General features: G+C 39.1%; 1 protein-coding gene across 1 annotated transcript in view; it reads left to right on the top strand.

Moving 5' to 3' along the window:
* Positions 1-18,468, top strand: part of FHOD3 (formin homology 2 domain containing 3) — a 122,919-nt gene that overhangs the window by 90,977 nt on the left and 13,474 nt on the right. Inside the window, exons 18-22 of the mRNA XM_009078745.1 lie at positions 5,752-5,942; positions 7,214-7,406; positions 12,736-12,759; positions 15,343-15,514; positions 17,405-17,566. Coding sequence (XP_009076993.1) covers positions 5,752-5,942; positions 7,214-7,406; positions 12,736-12,759; positions 15,343-15,514; positions 17,405-17,566 — 742 coding nt within the window. The remainder of the gene's footprint in view (positions 1-5,751; positions 5,943-7,213; positions 7,407-12,735; positions 12,760-15,342; positions 15,515-17,404; positions 17,567-18,468) is intronic.

Raw genomic sequence — 18,468 nt, 5'->3', positions numbered from 1 at the left:
AGTATTTCATACAAAAATAAATGCCAAAAGTCAAATTATTTTCCATGGAAAAAAAAAAAAGAGGTTGAGGAATGCAAGGTTTCTTACTATTGTGTCATTCCTCACGGTGCCAGCAGCAAGGATCACTGCAGCTGCCCCAGCTCCTGGCACAGGCTAGCTGGAGCAGAGGTGAAGGCAGAGCAGGGTAGGGCAGATCCTACTGACTGCAGGGTATACTGGGGCAAGGGGGAAAGAGACTGAATTATTCTGTGCAAGCAAGAAGTCTTTGAGGTTCTGTCTGAAAGAGAGCAAATGAGATTTGGCACATTTCAATAACACTTCAGGTGAAATGACTGTAGGAATTGTTGCAGGTGCCGTAACACCATCTGAAGGGACCTACACCACCACTTACTGTTATTGCTTCTCTTTGTCCCAGTTTGTGGGAACTGACATCAAAAGGATCCCAATGTTAGTGTGTTTATTTAGGAACTAAAGTGTAGTGGATATGTGTATATAATTGGGTAGACATATCTGGTCATGCCTCAATAAGCACCTCTGTCCTTTCATTTTTCATTAGTGGGATGATTCAGGTGTTCTTATTTCCAAAGTTATTTTGGCAAAGGTGCCACCTCTTAACCTAGAATTAAAAATGTATAGACCAAACCTCTTTTATATTTTGCTTGTTTTTGAGAGCTGGCATCTATTTCACTTAAAATGTGTGACGCACAGTGTGCAAGCTGGTCTTGGGATAATACTTCTGACACTTGGTGAAGGAAGCCAGTGTGGAAATATTAGAGGAGACAGAGTTTTGAATGCATGCCACAGAAGGTCACAGTGCTCAGATGACAGTGTGTTTGCAAGGAGCAATTCTCAGAATTTCCTTTGGCGTTGAACCAACTCAGGAAAAGAGGAAGATTTCATGTTCCCTGCCAGAACGCATCCCTGTAATAATGTGAGAATGAACGGCCTGACCCTAAATTATAAACAGCTCAGACTAGGCTGTGGTCTGCTGCAGAAACTATCTCAAGCTTTGAAGAGAGAAAGCTTGTGTCTGTGATTATGTATATCTTTCTCTGAGGTGCAATAAAATAGCTGTCATTTTATTGTGAATTTAAGGCAACAGTTGTCATTGTGAAAGCATCGATCTTTTTAATACACCTTGTGAGTAGGATAAAAATAAGGAGATGGAGGTCTTCCTTCGAAAATATCTGGATTTTGTATGTCCACCACTAAGATAAGCTGTAGTAATAAACAATAGAGTATCAAGAAATAGAAAACTTGTACAAGGATGCTGAGGCTATGTAACAAGTTATTCACTGGCCTTCAGAAGAAAACTCTGGATACAGTGATTTTCAAAATAAGTGCTTTCTAAGCACAAATCTCAGCTTCATCAGTTTCCATTCATTTATTTGGTTTAGTGTTTTCTACGTCAATACAGTTGTGACGTTTTTGACCCTGTTCAAGGGCTGAATGTAAACACAGGAGGCAGGAAATGTGAATGGATTTAGATGCAGCATCATTGACTTTAGGAGAGGTTGATACTTTTAGTAGTGGAGGAGCTTAGCCCAAAGACTAGAGGAGATTTAGCTGGAAGAGGAAACGTGTGTGTTAAGCACATTCCAGCTGAGGGAATGCTGAAGAAAAATGACCTGTTATTTCACGGTTGCTATAGCTGTTTGCTGTGCATGGCAATGCATACCTGGAATTGTATATGCTGCCCTAGGGAATATATAGTGGAAGGCACTTTAGGTTTGGGCCAATGCATTTAATTCCCAATGTCACCTCCAAGCAGCCTTTCCTCTCTCTCCCAAAAAATAATAAAGAGAGTAATTCATGTGTCACCATGAGATATATATGGCCACACAGAGAAGTAACATCCCAACCCAAAGACCAGAAAGGCTCCCTGATACAGCTCCTGCCTGAATGACTGGAGCACGGTCTAGTGTTGCCGGAATTAGAAAGTTTTAAACTTGGATACACAGCACAGCAGGTGACATTGGATGTATGGGATGGAGTAGAACTTGAAAAAAGTAGGCCTTTTAAAGGACCAATGTTCAAGGAACCTGAATGAGCATGGAAGCAAACACTGAGCCATTTGATGGTGGTGGTAGTTTTCAAGTCTGGTGAAAACCAGTGAGAAGGGAAATCATTTGGGCAGTATGTGTATAATGTGGTGTTGTATTCTCAGCCCAATGAAGTGAGAGAGTTCATAGGCTTATTTTTTTGTGGTGTTGTTTATGGCAAAGTCATCTGTTACTATGGTAGCAAGCAGTAAATAATGATATAAAGTTATTAAAATGAGTTCTGGTGTTTCTGGCATGTGGTTGGAAGGTTTTATTCTTCGTCTGAGTGTCATTTGTGCAAAATGTGGTGATGCATCAAATTAAAAAAAAGGATTTTTATTTTTAAAATTGCCCAAGAGTGCCTTAGGGCAATGGTTTCCTGAAGCTGACCCTGCAGGGCTTGTGTCACATAAATAGTCTTTACATCCTATTTGCATATACTGTCTCTGGCTGCTCCACTCTGATGCAACAGTGGCACTTCTCAGAAGACTGAACAGTGGGTCTAGCAAGAATTTTCACAGATCCTAATAGCTCTGAATATTTTTCAGCTAGTGTGATTGTGAATGGAGAGGAACCTGGCAGGAGAAAGGAGGAACATATCAAAAATACCCCAGAAGCATTTAGAAAGTTGCTTTTTCTAAATTGGTTTATAAGTGAAAATAAACATTACATAGTGTCTGAAAGAAAAGACATTTTTATTTTGCATAACATCCTAAGACCACTCATTCTTTTGCCTGCAGAAAAAAAAAGATATTAATTTTTAAACTTGTAGCAGAAGGTAACAGTAAGCAGGACCAGCAAGCTGCATGTCTTTTGCACATATATGTACTGAGGAGAAAGAAAAAGAAGAAATGTTTTCACCTTCCTCCAAATTCTGTGGCCAGGCACAATATCCATATGCTGCTATCCAGGAACACAGCTGCAATGACTATTTCAGGTTACTGCTTCCTTTAATTCAGTGGAACATACTCATAAAATAATGCCACAGCAATTCTTGTCTACCTCCTATGCTGAGAGCTCTGCTGGAGCCACAACTCATCTGAATTCCTTCTTAGTCCCACCATGACCTTCCAGCTGCAGGCAAGAATTGGTGCATCTTTCCTTTCAAGAAAGGAAGAATGACAAAAACAAATCATATTTCTTTGCCATTATACAGCATTAGTTCTTTTAGTAAAGTGTTGGAAATAAGCATGTAAATGAGAAGATGCTATCCATGCTCCCTTGGGAATGCTGTGTGGACTGACAGGGAGGTAGTATGGTATTATATGTGCCTTTTCGTGTTTACTTTATGCAGAATAGATTGAACAATTGTCATTCTTATCCCACACAAGTTCTTGTTCTCTTTATCACAGGAACATGTATCTGGGGAATCATTTCTCATCACTCTTACTGTTTTATTTGTATATAACACTTTTGGTGTTAGAAGACACCCTAAACAGAACAACAGACCTAGAGCAGACTGAAATGTAATGGATTCTGGGTCTACACACAAAATTGGCAGTGGTGAAGTAGCACTTCACAAAATATCGGATGGAGTACCTGGTTGTCTCTGAAAAAAATTGCACTTTTAATATTTCACATCTGGATGCTTTTCTGTAAGTATATTCCTTTCTGTCCCCAAACAAGTGAACAAGCACTAGAGAGCTGGCAGCTGGAGACTTCATGAAGGTTTGGCACACTCTCTCAGGCACAGTCAATTTGCCTGTGGGGTGTACAAAGGTACATTATCCTATACTGGATTTCCTGCTTTACTTCTTCCAGGAGTTTACAACTTCTGTTCAAGCACACCTGTGCTCCACTGAAGTTTACTCCAGGAGTGCTCAGGTCGCATTCTCCTTACCACAGTCTCCTTAGGGCTTCCCCAGAGGACTGAATTTATTTTTGTTATCAAAAACTTCCTGTGCATCCCTTAGCCCAACCTGCCATACTCAGTCCCTGCTGGAGTTTCCAACTCTTGTGAACGTGCTGATGGTGTGCAGATTTCAAGGAGCCAGGATTCACCACATCTTTCCCCTGCAGATTTGTTGTTCTCCAAAGCTGTCTTGAACTCCTGCAGGCTTGAGCCTCAAGGTTTTTTGGTAGATTAAAACTCATACTGTTTTCAGTGAAAGCTGTCATAAAACGTCATAAATTTAAATTTCTCTGCTGCAGGAGCTGAGAGGCTTCGTCAACCATGTTGGATAATTCTTACTAATAAGAAGATCTAGCCTTTGGTTTTTTTATTCTTTTCTTTAACAGGAATGCTAGTATTTTTTCCCCCATATGTGTTTTAGATATACCATCTGTGGAGAGCAGCAATGTGTTTATCATCAACAGTGAAAATACTGACCTGGAAAGGACTTTTTTTTTTTTTTTTAAACATATGCATTGATATGGATATAAGGAAAGCAAAAACCCCACAGCTGCTCCGCCTGCAGGGCTTTTCTGAATAGCAGAATGGATCAAAGGATGTTTTTATTTCCTTGTGAAGAGGAAAAATTCATCACTTTATAAATCACAGCAAAAACAAATCAAATCAATACCAGGAGCTTTTTAATAATAATGCATTTCTTATGGCTATCCTCAGTATAGGTCTCAGCAGTGGATGTTGCACACAGCCAAGAAGAATGAACTAAAAACCTGTGTCTGACACTGGTTTTCATTTAGCATGGAGGAATTAACTGAAGTACCAGACTGTAACATCCCAAGTACTGATGTGTTTAGAATCTGAGAGCTAAATCTGTATTTTATAGCTGGAGTTCATCTGAACTGTGAAGTGATATTTTATAAATAATTTTTTCCTTTCTTCAGAATTCAAGAACATGTTGTGTAGTTTTCCTTTTTACATCTGCTGTGTGCTGTGGCTGAGTTGTTAATGCACTTGGTTCAGCTGTTAGCAACACATCCTGAATGTCTTCTGTAGACTATTGCAATTTGAACACCTTTTTTGGTTGATGAATAAAAGAGAAGCTCTCCCTCATCTTCTGTGGAATGTGTTGGCTTCTATCCTGATGAATGTTACTGTAGGATGCAATCATTTATTTTAACTGTGTTGAGAGACTTTCAAAGTCATTATACGATCTTCTTACAGGCCAGTAAATTCATACTGTATGTCAAGGGATGAAAGTTAGTGCTGAGATCACTAAATAACACATACTTTCAATGGAGCTTAAAAAAATTCTGGCCCATGAAATTTGTGATTAGAACTAGATCATCTATTAACAAGTCAGTGCTGACTACGGAATAGGTCCAAGTGCTTCCTAAAATGGAAAAGTGTTGGCAGGGTACAACAGTGAGCAGTAAACAGGGTATAAAAAGCTATGAGTAGTAGAGAAAAAGATTAAGAAAAGAGAAAGTTTTGTATTACCTCAGAAAGAACTGAGTCATGCAGTTGCTTGGTGTGGACATGAAGTTATTAGCAAGGGAAAAAACACATCACGATATTTTATTGTCCCTTCTTTAGCTGTTAGGCCTCCAAGACCAAAACCAAACATGTGTGGGTATTTCTTTGTTTTCAGTTTTCCTTACTAACATTATATGTCTGGACATAGTGTGACAGAGAAAGCTATTTCTTAATTATTTAGTAGTAATTAATAATGTGAATTAATGTTGTGCTGCTACTACATTGGCCCTTTCTTACACATACATTGTTTTGCGCATATAACCAAGTATACAACCATGGTGTTTGAAATTCAAGTGTTACCTTTTCTTTTCCTTACTTGTTTTTCAGGTTGACTTTGAACAACTCCAAGAAAACTTGTGTCAGATGGAAAGACGGTGCAAAGCATCATGGGATCACCTTAAGGCTATAGCAAAGCATGAAATGAAGCCAAGTCTAAAGCAAAAGATGTCTGAGTTCCTTAAAGACTGTGCAGAAAGGATCATAATCCTGAAGATTGTTCATAGAAGAATAATTAACAGGTATAGAATTAGATTGGTGACATCAATATCTTGATAGTAAATGACTTGGTAACATTATGTTATGACACTATATATATGGGTTTTTTAAGTGTTTAATCCACATTCCAGCAAGGAGTGTTACCAGATTGTATGCGGTGCATACTTTGTTGTAGACTCCATTTAAGAAAGGTCCCCACTCTAGAACTATATTTCTATTAAAAGAAGCAATCATCCAGGCAGTCATTTATTCCTGAGGTGCAATCACTCAGTCTTTTAACTCCTAGTCCCCCCAAAGTAGCAGATTTATGGTTAAGTTGCTATTTTTTTCTGTTCATCCCTGAATATTTTTGAGGGGATTTGGCTTCCTGTCTGATAAACAAGAACAGACTGTAGGAGAAAAAAAATGAAGTTTTAATGACAAATTTGTCATATGCAGAAGTCGAAATGAGTCTTGTAATCCCAATTGCAGTGTAAGAGAAGTGGATTCACTAGTTTCCAGCTGTGTTTATCATATACATAGTACAAATAAGAAAATTAACTTTTCCCTACTATATCCTGCAACTATTACTATTAGTTCTCAAAAAATATATTTATGTGCTTGCATCTTTCTAGAATTGGAAGGACTTCTTATTATCAGGGATGGAGATGCAGTCAAAAGGAATTCCCATACATTTTTAAACATTCAGTGTGCTGTTGTAAATCTCGCAATAGAGAAGCAGCAGTAAAAATTGCAAATAGTGCAAAAGTGCCAAATGCCACAGAAGCAGTAAAACTGTGAATTGAGAGTATCCCAAACTTACGTACTTGGTAGATAATATAATTTTATGGTCAGTTTTGTGAACCAGAAATTCTTTCCTTCTTGTGTTTGCTAGCCTGTAAATCTGCATTCTTCTTGTCTAGACTTTGCCCAACATCCTAACAACCTCTTTGAAGTTGCTTAATACAAATAAATAGAATTGAAACTTAATAAATATTTTTTCTATAACTGAAATTAAATTGGTCATTCACATGCCAAATTAGTCATATAAAGTAGATGGAGTTCCATAAACATCTTATCTCCTGCATCAGCCTGGGAAAGTAGACTGGGATGAAGTTATCATAGGCTAGACTTTCATGGTTTTAATTATAAAACATACCAGTGTTATGCAAAGCATCCATGAAAATTCTGTAGCATAAAGGAAATTATGGGAGCTAGTAAAGTAATAAATGGATTCAACGAAATGTAGGGGTTTTTCCCAGAGACCATCAATAAAGATTTTTCCCTCTACATTTATGAACTCGTTGTTTTCCAGGTTTCACTCATTTTTGTTATTTATGGGCCATCCTCCCTATGCAATACGTGAAGTCAACATCAATAAGTTCTGCAAAATCATCAGCGAATTTGCTCTGGAATACCGCACCACCAGGGAACGAGTTTTGCAGCAAAAACAGAAACGAGCTAACCACAGGGAAAGAAACAAGACCAGAGGGAAAATGATAACAGATGTAAGTGGCAAAATGTATCTCCCACAGCATGGACTTTTAAAACTTTCTTTCATTGACTGAGGTATATGAAGTGTCATTACTCTCTAGTTTTATTCTTAGAGGTTCTTCTATTTTAAGTGATGAGCTCTGTTCTCTTAAAAGGAAAAACTTGTAAGTCCTTGATGATGTATGTATTTTTTGCTTCAGACAAATTTATAGAATGAGAACAAACTGACATTAAGCATCCAAAAAGAGCATCTCTGTGTGTTGCATGGATAGTGCCCAGAATATCTAGAAGACACCAGAAGCTCTGTGTACCAGATCAGCCAAAAATATAAAAAAGGAAAATAACTAGAAATTTGGTTTCTAACAGAGGACATGATTTAAATTATGAACACTGTAGCCATTTAAGTAATTATAAACAAATTTACATTTATTTTTTCACCATCATTGAATATTCCAATCTTTAATCTTAATATTTTATCTATTTTTATGTGTACATACATGTATACATATGTATATACATAGGCATGCACATGCACAGCAATTTTCTTCTTAACTTTAAAGCACAGAACCGCTAATTTTATGGGAACAAACTACTTTGGGATTCTGAAATTTATGTTACCCTGCAAAGTTTTTGACTGTATGATTGCATACACATAGAATAAATTAAGATTAGTTTTTTCAGCATAGTAAGCTTTAAAAAACCCTTGATTTATTTTTTTTTAAGTTGCAGTTTGACACAATCCAAATAATGTTTTAAGAAGTGCCAGTACTTGATAAAATTTTCCAGTTGTCTCAGAATCCAAACTTGTAGTCTCAATTAGATGCAAGTGGTTCATTGCTTATGAAGCTAGCCCTGCCTTTGGTGTGAAGAGCCCTAAGATGATTACAGTTTATGGCTCAGGCAGCATGGGTCAAAAAAGAAAAGAAAATATATGTATTGAGACTGATATAAGTTGAGATTGTATTTAAGTCACTGACTCACAATCATTTGTAGATCTTTTCTGGCAATATCCTTTTCGCATTTGGAACTCTGCCCCATCTAGAGAAAATGTTAAATCTGTATTATTATCAAAAGATTTTCCTTTTGGTCTAGCCTCAGGTTAAGGAAGAGTCTCTGATTTTATATGAAGGCTGTAATATAGTCATAAATTTTCAAAACTACCACGGAGAAACTCTGATCACTTTCTTCAATTGCTTCTGGGTTTTCCAGACATATTCTAGAGGAAGTAATAGACAGCATTAACCAAAGAGATTGGTAGATTAAAATTTTCATTTCCTCAAATAGCTTCGATACTTTTTACTAGTTTAAGCAATACTGAGATTTGAAGGAGTCACTGTTTTCCTGCTGTGTGATGTAGTGTTTCTCTATTATCTGTCCAGAAGAACTGGCTGTGGCAGGACAGAAAACTTCTCTACATCCTGCTCCTGCAGGAAATGCAAGGGGGAAAGGAGATCTGATCACTGGCAGCTGAGTTCAGGAAATGGAGAAATGGGACCCTTTCAAACCAGAAGGCTCAGGCTTGACAATGAATCAGCAAGGAGCAGAGCCAGGGGCAATGGCCTTTTCCTGAAAATGTAGGAGAGGAGGCAGCAAGGCCTTTACCAGAACAAAAGTATTATTGGAAGTTGTATTGTTCAAGATAGTGTTGAGATTTGGCAAGAATTAAATGCCATCTAACAGCTAGTGTTACATCAAAAAATATCTTACAGGTCTCAAAAAAGGGAGCATTTCTTGCCTATCCCTAATTTAAATTATAGAATAGTCTTACTAGCTTAAAGCCAAGAAGCCTGCTGGAGTGAAAAACATCATTCTTTAGAATTTCCTTTATGGGAGTGTTCTTTAAGGGAGCTATTCATCTGGCCATATAGTTACTTCAGAACTTGCTAAATCTCTTTAATCATAGCGCAGTTATATGGCCTCATTTACCTTCTACTTCAATTGCACTATATGGTAAAACAGAATGAAAATTGTATGAGACTATTGGTCACAGCTTCTTTCGACAACTTCAAAGTCAAATCTACGTCAAACAAGTTTCCAGGTCAGCAGGATGGAAGATACTTAGGTGTGAAGAACGATGAAATAGGGGAATTTCTTTGTAGTCTTGCATTGGCTGTGATTTGTAACTGGTCTTGAATTTTTTAGTGTTTGATATTTGAAGACATTGGAAAGGGAAGATACGTCAGTAATGCATTGACAGTGTGTTCAACTGATAGAAGAAAGTTGAAAGTTGGAAAGGAATTCTTTGTAGAAAGTAGTTATAATATGTAGTAGTCACATGGAATTTTAATTTCTGCTTTTGGTGACCTAAAAGTATTGTGCATTTTTTATTTGATATTTGCCTCCGTGTCGTTTTGAAAGTTTCCTCAGGATCTCATGTTTATCACCTTACAGTATATTGCCTTTAGGCAGATGAAGAGGGATTATAGCAAAAGTGGGGAAGGAATAAGCCAGAACCAACCCAGTTCTTACTGAGAAGGCACATATCTCTCAAACCTTGGTCCCCCCTGCAGGCTTGGAAGGCAGAGGGGTGCTGGCTCTTTGCATGGAGAGAGTCTGCTGGCTCTTTGACAGAGAACTTGCATCAACTTCAGCAGCTACTCACATGGAGTAGGACTGAGGAACACAATGGGGCGTATTTTCAGACTTTCTTTGAGCCTTTTACGACAGATATCTTTATGGTTTTATGTTCTTTAAGAGCTGCAGTGGATTGGGCACTGTCAGTTTAAGTCTTGGTGAATGTTGTCTAGAGGGGAGGGCTAAGAAAAAAACCAAAACCGTGAATTGCCACAGTTTCACAGGGAAAATTGCCTAGTCTCTATAACCTTATAGCTGGCTTTAGCCAATGATAGCACTCATTTCAGGCACTCTAAAAATAACAAGCTAGCAACATAGGGAAGAAATGCAATTATAGATAGAAGTCTGAGCTTTTTAATTATTTTTAATAATAATTGGTAATATAAGCATCTGTGTTCCAGATTTATGAAGCTCTACTTTTCATGATACTTAACAGTTTCAATTCCAAAATTGCAATGTAATAGAAATATTTTGAAACAGCAAATCCACCAAATAGAAATGCTAGCCTAAAGGGAAAATGTGAGGCAAGGAGGGAGATCTCAGATTGCCCTGCAATATCTAATAATGAATTACAGAAGAAACAAGCAGCCCTTTTTCCTTCAAATTAACATCTTGTGCCTGCAAGTAGTATTCAGTATAGTGATATTTTTTCACTGCTTTTTGGTAATATTACATGTTAAAATATTCCTAATTTGTTACTCTTTCTCAGTGTATTTATGATGATGAAATGCAGAAGGAAATAAAAGGCAGAATGTACACACCTAGGTGAGAGCAGATTCCCCTGTGAAACAAAAGGTTGATTTATTTATTCTGCTACTTTCACTCCCATTGTCAGTATTTGCTGGGGGCAACTTGCTCTTCAGACACGGAAACATGATGGGGATGGTGAACTGCTCCTCCTGTGCACTGGAGTAACTTTGGGTGTAGAAGGTCAGTGGGTCTGGGAGGAGAAGAAATGGTAATGCCCAGTTACTGGAGATGAGGAAAATCAAGCAGGGAGGCATACCTTGCCCTTAAAGTTAAGTTCACAGCACATCACTTTTAGCTAGATTAAGTGGGCAGGAAGGCTAACAGCTGGGACTTTCCCTGTAAAAATCTATCTGTATATGAAGTAATAATATCATAGACTTCTCTTCAGAACACACTCTTTGTAGTGTGTATTCTCTCCTATCTTACTTTGCCCCGTTGCCTTTTTGTATTGTTTAGCTCAATTTGCTTTTCTGCTGCCTCTTACTTGTTGATAGATGTACAGAATGATGTATTAGATTAGATAGATAGATAGATAGATAGATAGATAGGATTAGAATACAAGAATGCTCTTACTTGCCATTCTTCTTTCTGTTTCTTATTCATGCCAAAAAGTGAACAGTGGTCTTTTTCAGAAGAATTGCTTTATAGCGTGACTCCCTGCCCCCCAGGGGATGAAAAAAAGACAGATGTATCTCTTTAATGTAAAGGGAACATACCTGCTGAGGTTCCTCTGCAAAACAAATTGCTTGTGTTTCTGTCAGCACCACTGTGTCCAAAGAAAAATAAGCATCTCACTCTTTGAATAAAACATACCCTTAAAAAGTAATGTTAATAGCTGCTCAGCACTCACAGCTAATCTTCTTATGGAGATTGTGCTGAAACTAAACTGAGGGCCAAAGTAAATCAGGCTTTCATTTTTGGTGATGAATGTTTCTGGAACAGAATGTATCAATCCCAGACAGAAATCAGAGCTGAGATGGAGATAAGGTCAAAAATATGTATTAGTAACACTAGGGAGGGGAATAGTATTGGTGGAATGCTTCTTCTAAAAAAACCAAAACAAAACCCACAGATAAAAAAAGTGCATCAAACTTCTGGACTATGTTTGCACTTTATAAACAATCAAACTGAGAATTATGGAAACAAGGAGCCCAGGTCCTTGAGAAACTGTATTTTACTTTGGGAACCTTCCATGTGGGGCATCACACAACCCAATAAGGAATTCCCCAGACATTTGGGAACGCAGCTCCAAATAGTTTGCCAATTCCCTGTAAATCCCCAAATTTAAGAGCACTCCATATCCCACAATGTTTGTATGTGTTCATTGCATTTAACTACTGTAACTGTCAAGATAGTTTTACACGCCTGCTGTCACAGAGAGTGAAAGCTATGAATGACAATGGATAATTGCATCTCTGTAATTTCCAGGATCAGATATCAGGCAGCTACTGAAGAACTTTGAGTATTTATTCAAAGACGACCCAGCATTTGCTTTAAGCGCTCTGTTAAATTGGAAGTTGAAAAGCTCCAGCTTAGGAAAGGAATTAAAACAAGCACTCAAGTGTAGAGAAAAGGAGTTGCCAAGAAGCTGACCTCTGCACTGGGAGAAACAGCCAGGACCTCCCTGTGCTGAACAGAGCTGGAACAAGGAGAGAGTCCTTCCTAGTGCTCTCCGTTTTCACAGGGCAAAAAGTGGGCAAACAACCGCATGACTCAAGGGAGAAAAATAGGATGGGTTAGGGGAAGTTTCAGTTCATCATTTACCTAAGAAAAATCAAGAATTTTTTACATACCCTGCTGACAGTGACAGTCTGCTCTACATACAATTAGCTGAAAAAAAAAAAAAAGACAAGCTGATTGTCTAAGGAATTAATTCCTTATATGTTTTCTATTTTTATGTCCTCCTATTTCATAAACAGTACCATGGTTACCTCTTACTCTGTTGTGATTTGACCATACTGTCTTTCCTAAATCTTGCTGTTTGTCCTTCTCCACCCTGTCCTTTGTTTCTGGTGGCAGACCGATGAAGAAGAGGATGCTGAGGTATGGTTCTGTGAAACAGCATGTCATTCCCATGTCTCCTGTGTGCTGTGACATCTAATTTCTAACTCAGATAGTATGGACTGCTCAACTCCATCTGCTCAACTGGAGCTACGAACTGACATTTTTCTCATACCTTTTTGTCTCAATCATAAGAATGCATTTTTACAGTCAGCTTTAACCATATGCATACCTGTCCTCTTGAACAAGGATATCCTGATCTGAGGCCTTAATGATTTTAAGTTTCCTCATTTCTTTTCCTTAATGTCTGTTCATCAAACTGCAAGGTATCCCCGTTACCCAAAACATCAGTGATCTAAATGTTATAGGGATCATCAGTTACCTTGGGCTACAGACTACATGATAATTTCATACTCATTGTTAACCTGTGTAAGTCCAAGTGATATTATTTTATGAAGTATTCAAAAGCATCAGGATACAGGGGTGCTAAGCAAACTGTAATGGTTTTGCTTGTTGTATAAATTGAGAATAAGACATTTCACTCATCATAGAAGTGAGCCATGGTGTAGTTCATGTATTTATCATAAAGTGCATCTGAAGGTGATGTTGAAAATGAACAAAGGAGTGAAAAAGTAATTGAAGAACTACAGTGTTCTAGCTGTATTCATAATAAGATGGTTAATTGGTTTGAGGAGCATATATTGTGCAATGCATTTTTTGTTCAGCATTAGAGCTTTCTTCCATTTGCTGAATATAAACAATGTGGCTTAATGCTCACTCTTTCACAGTGGCGGTCATTTGCTCAAGAGGCTGGTGTTTGTGCAGTGATTTATGGCAACATCTGAAAATTCAGGAAATGAAAAAAACCTTTTGGCTCTAGAGTTTTGCCCCCAGTGATGATTTGTGCTGTATAGCGTTGGGCACAGAAAGAAAATTTCATTAATTGGCCTGTTTATGACAACATGTAACTAATCTGTGTGAATAGTAACTAACAGTTATGTGAAGGCTTTATCCTTTGGGTTTTTTCTGAGCTTTACAACCCACTGTCTCTGAGTAGTCTTAATGCTAAAATGGCATGCACTTTCATAGGAGATTTTTCCTAATGTTTTTCTCTTTTAATTTCACATGTGAAACTCTATCACTTGCATACTTTCACATCAAAATGTTGCAAGCTAATATTTTAACAAGAAAACAAACTTCTCACTCTCAAAAACAGGTCTCATACTGGTATATTTAGCTCAGTGCCTTGTAGGGATTATTGTTTTGCCAGTCAGTTAACTTGCCATCTTACCCCAAAAAGTCACTATGTTAAAATAGAATCATCCTATCACTGATTTCCAGATTAAACATTTTCAATTTGCAGTCTTGACAGCCCTAGGGACTCGATCAAAGCTCTGAAAGTAGGGCCCAGTCTTTCCTTCCAATTTACTGTTCTCTGACAGAAAGTCTTTGCAGGTTTGCATCCCTTTAACTGACTGACTTGATACCAAGTGAATAATTAATGTTGTTTATTATGCAAAGGAAGAAGAGAATGCAGCACTTTGTCCTTTCATCTGTGTTGAATCGATCAGAGTAAGAAAGATTAGAAGGAAAAAGAAAATTTATTTCAGTGTCTGGTGCTGGGCTGATATGACTGGGAATACTGAGCAGTTGATGTTGATGCATATTTGCTGTCAACAGGGTCGGTATTTTCTGCAGCCATGACTGTATTTTAAATGTGCTTTGACCTTTCTGTACCTAAGAGCATAGGGCCAAATATCAACATCACAGCCCATTGTAGGCAGAGTCTGGGAAGGGAGAGCAGCTCAGCAATGCAAGCTCTTCTCCTTGGAAAGTACCCATTTCTGCCACTCTCATCTGTTCCTAGATGGCTGTAACCATGGGGGCTGCTGCATCCCTATGCTGTGCATGCCCAACTAATGTAGCTGCTGTTGTTCACGTAGTCGTGGTGACAGGGAAGCAGAGGGCAGATTCCTCAGTCTCTTGTAAGGTTTTGTTTGTTCTTCTAACTGCTGACTGCTATTTTTGTGTTTTGGCCATGAAATAATTTGTCTGGATGTTTTGGGACCAGGGAATTTTTCAGTTACTGATAATGTGTTTTAAGGTTTCTTGGAGATAATTGTGTTTTAGAGCAATTTGAGAGTTTTCTGTGCAGCAAGGCAGGGAGGCAAGAGGGAAAGGTGTTTCTTCCTATACCACTGTCTCCATTTCATCTTGTTACTGAGAGCTGATTGTACAGAATAAAAAAGCCAGTTTTTTCTTTGTTGTTGTGTCTCATGCTGTCCCCCTCAGCGTTGTGCCTGACCCCAGATCAGGCCCAGTCTGGGTCAACGGGTTCAAAGCGAGTCCGTGCTTTGTACCTTTTACTCTCAGACAGAAGGTCAGAATTACAAAGCTTGAGCTAATACACCTGTTTTTCCTCTGTGTCTGCTCCCTGCTGTCTCCCCATTTCCAGTTTATTCCTGGTCAGGGTGCATGCCCTGAGAGAGCCAAGCTCTTTTGAGAATAGCTGCAGTCCAAACCGAGCCTGGAAGGACACTTTTCTCCTTGCAATTCACAGCTGAGACTCTGGCCTATTCCCCATGCAATTTTCAGTTGAAATAACAAATCCATTTCCTCCTGCAGTCTGGCAAGTTCTCCAGCAGCTCACCCCCCTGCCAGAGCCAGCCCCAGGGGCTGCAGTACGCCGAGGACGCTGCTGAGCATGAGAACATGAAGGCTGTGCTGAAGACCTCCTCCGTTGGCGGGGAAAGCACCATGGCGCTCGGGGTCCGCACTCGAAGCCGGGCCAGCCGAGGTGAGTGCCATCCATTTCCTTCTGGCCACATTTCTTGTGGTGTGGTAGCCACACAGTGGCCCAAATGTTGGCCCTTGCATAGTGTTCACAGCAGAGAGGTCAAAGGGGAAGGAGAACAACACACGCATAGCAGCCAGAGTAGTACTTGGGTGCCTTAGGAGTCCAAGCCTTCAGAAATTCTCGCCTCTCCCCACACAATGATCATGACTGCCTACTAATGCCCCAATTTTTGTTCTTGTTCTCATCATGAAAGCAAAATGGGGCATCTAGGGAATCTATGATATAGTGGGTTTTTTTATTTTCAATAGAAGCAAGTAGAAAGTAGAAATTGAAATGAAAATACAGTGTAGCATTTTATGAATGATTGGGGAGAGGAAAACGGGTAGGAAAAAGAGGATGAATTGTTTAACCACCTCCCTGCTAATCTGCAAAGGTAGTGGGTGTTTTCTTTTGTCTTCCTGTCACCCCTCCCCTATGCACAATGCGTGGAAGATGGTTTTGGAGTAAAGGTGATGCACCAAAATTCAAGTCTTCGCTTTCCTGCTCTGGTATTTCTTCTCCCTCACATCTGGATATCTTGCACTTTCTTGATTCTTTTTTGATGTGACAGATAGCACATCCAGAGCATCCATCACTAATCTGTGTGTGTGTGGCTTATTAAGGCTTGAAACTGTGATCCTGTCTAATTTAGAGGTTTCACAGCCCCAATTTAAGAAGGAAGTCAACTAGCTAAAGTACAAAGATTAAATAGTTCAAGCTGCACTGCAACAAGCTGAACAGCTGAAGTAATCCACTGAATGCTAACGAGCAGTGTGTCCTGAATGTGAGAGTCAGCTCATGTTCCCCTGAAGAACAGCAGAGCCAGAGGACAGGTGAGGCAGACAGAAGCTTGTCAGGAGCACTGTTGTAATACAACTGCTCCTGACAAGAGCCAGGAGAGAAGCAGCAGAGCAAAAGCCTAATCAAAGCTGTTGTTGATTGACTTCAGGGACATGATACAGAGTGTCCTCGTTAGTGATTTTTTTGGCTGCTTGCAATTTTATCACAATCACTCCTTTGCAAGTCTCGCTGTCAGTGTTCACACTGCATGCTAGCCTTCAAATGGTTTAAAAATGGAAAGAACACAGAATAGTATTCCATAGTGGAGGAACCCAGAGATGTGTCACACAGAGCTCTGTGAAGTAAGGAGTGCCAGAGCCTTGGATTCGGAAACACGGCTCACTTGTTTGTTTGTGGTTTTAACCAAAATTGCTTATTTAGCTTTCCGGCTTGCCAACAACTCTTCCTTTTCCACTCATAACAGAGCACACACAGTTGTGCCAGGAAACATACAACTTTATGATGAGAAGATGAATTCTTCATTTTGAAAGGGACAAGAAGACATGTCAAACCACACTGTATGCCCTTTTCAAGTCTCCTTTTGCACTAGGTTGTGATACAGATGCTCAGAAATTGATTTGTTCTCTCTTTTGATATAAAGGATCTGTGTTTCTGATTTGCATCAATCGCTAACATGTGCCATGTCCTCTAGTGTCTGTGTAATAGTAGTGAAGGGAAACATGGTCACACAACACTAGCCATCCTTGGCTTATAGACAGCCACTAGCAGACATTTGCCAGTTGTATGGTCAAGAGCAAGACTCTGAGGCTGAAAGGAATAGAAAATTATAATTGCATTTAAGCTCTTGGTTCTCTGCTGATGCAGCAAAGAGTCTAGGGTATTATTTAGAAATATTCTCCATTAGGCAGAGTCTTCTTCTTTGGTCAAATTGAAGTCGTGTTGACTGAGCTGCCTGCTGTAATTTCCAAAAAAAAGCCAATTGCAAAACCAAAGTGACGCAAGAGACTTTCTGTCTTCTTTTCCCTCAATTCACTTGCTGGACTTTTCCAGGCCGTATCGGTTCGTGGAACGCTGGCAACGACGATTCACCTAACGCAACGGATGACGCAGCAGATGAGATCATGGATCGTATTGTAAAGTCTGCCACCCAAGTGCCAAGCCAGCGAGCGGTGCCTAGAGAGAGGAAACGGTCACGAGCAAATAGGAAGTCATGTGAGTATATGACTATTAAGTTTCTCAAAATAAGTGAACATGCAAATACTTATGTATATCAGTGTAAGAACCAGGCCTTTAGTAGGCAGACATGCGTTGGTAGGTCGTAGTAGCGTGAGTGTATACCTGTGAATGGCTTATGCTCCTCTTACTATTGTTTAAACACGTTGTATGCAGTGGGTATCTCTGTCTTCCACAAAACTTGAAATGTCCTTAGCAGTAAGAGAAGAATGGTTTATGGTGTTTTAGAGCTGATGACAGTACTTATTCGTAACTGGAGAAGTCAGATCAGGACCTCAAATGGAGACTGCTTAAAATGCTATAACCTACTGTGAACTGGCATAAAGATTAATAGTTATACCTGTAGCTGAATTTATTCATAGAGCAAAAAGTAGTTTGAGTTTTTTTGCCTTTTAAAATCTTTCTCTCTCGTGCTGTGTGCTATCTTTCCGCAGCCCTGAAAACAAAATGTCTACTGCTGCTTGGCTGCAAAGTGGTTATAGAGGAGTTTAACTTCCACTGGGAAGAAAAGGTAGCACATTTATAAGGTGGTCTTTCAATGGTGTAGTGTGGCCATGGGGCTAAACTGTGGCACCCGAGTTTGAGCAATTTGGTTTTGTGCTTTAGTAAATACAGTGTTTAAGAGGTGATGAACTTTCTGGGTTTATATCTTTTCCTCATGTGCAGAAACTACTGCAATTACTATGAAAAGGATAAGTACCCAAAGAACACAAGAGTTTAGTGTGTAATGTCATTCACCATATGTGGCTTTTTGACTACCTTTTCATCCATCTTTTTAGCATTTCTGGGAAGTTAGGACAAAGAGGAGACAACAACAGTGAGTGGAAAATGACACGGTTTTCTTTTTTGTGGAATTGTTCTAACATAATGGGTGATCAAAA

This window comes from Acanthisitta chloris, unplaced genomic scaffold (assembly GCF_000695815.1).
Source record: "Acanthisitta chloris isolate BGI_N310 unplaced genomic scaffold, ASM69581v1 scaffold2977, whole genome shotgun sequence".
Classification (NCBI taxonomy): Eukaryota; Metazoa; Chordata; class Aves; order Passeriformes; family Acanthisittidae; genus Acanthisitta; species Acanthisitta chloris.
The sequence above is the reverse complement of the archived record's forward strand: the minus strand, read 5'-3'. Positions and strand labels throughout refer to the sequence as shown.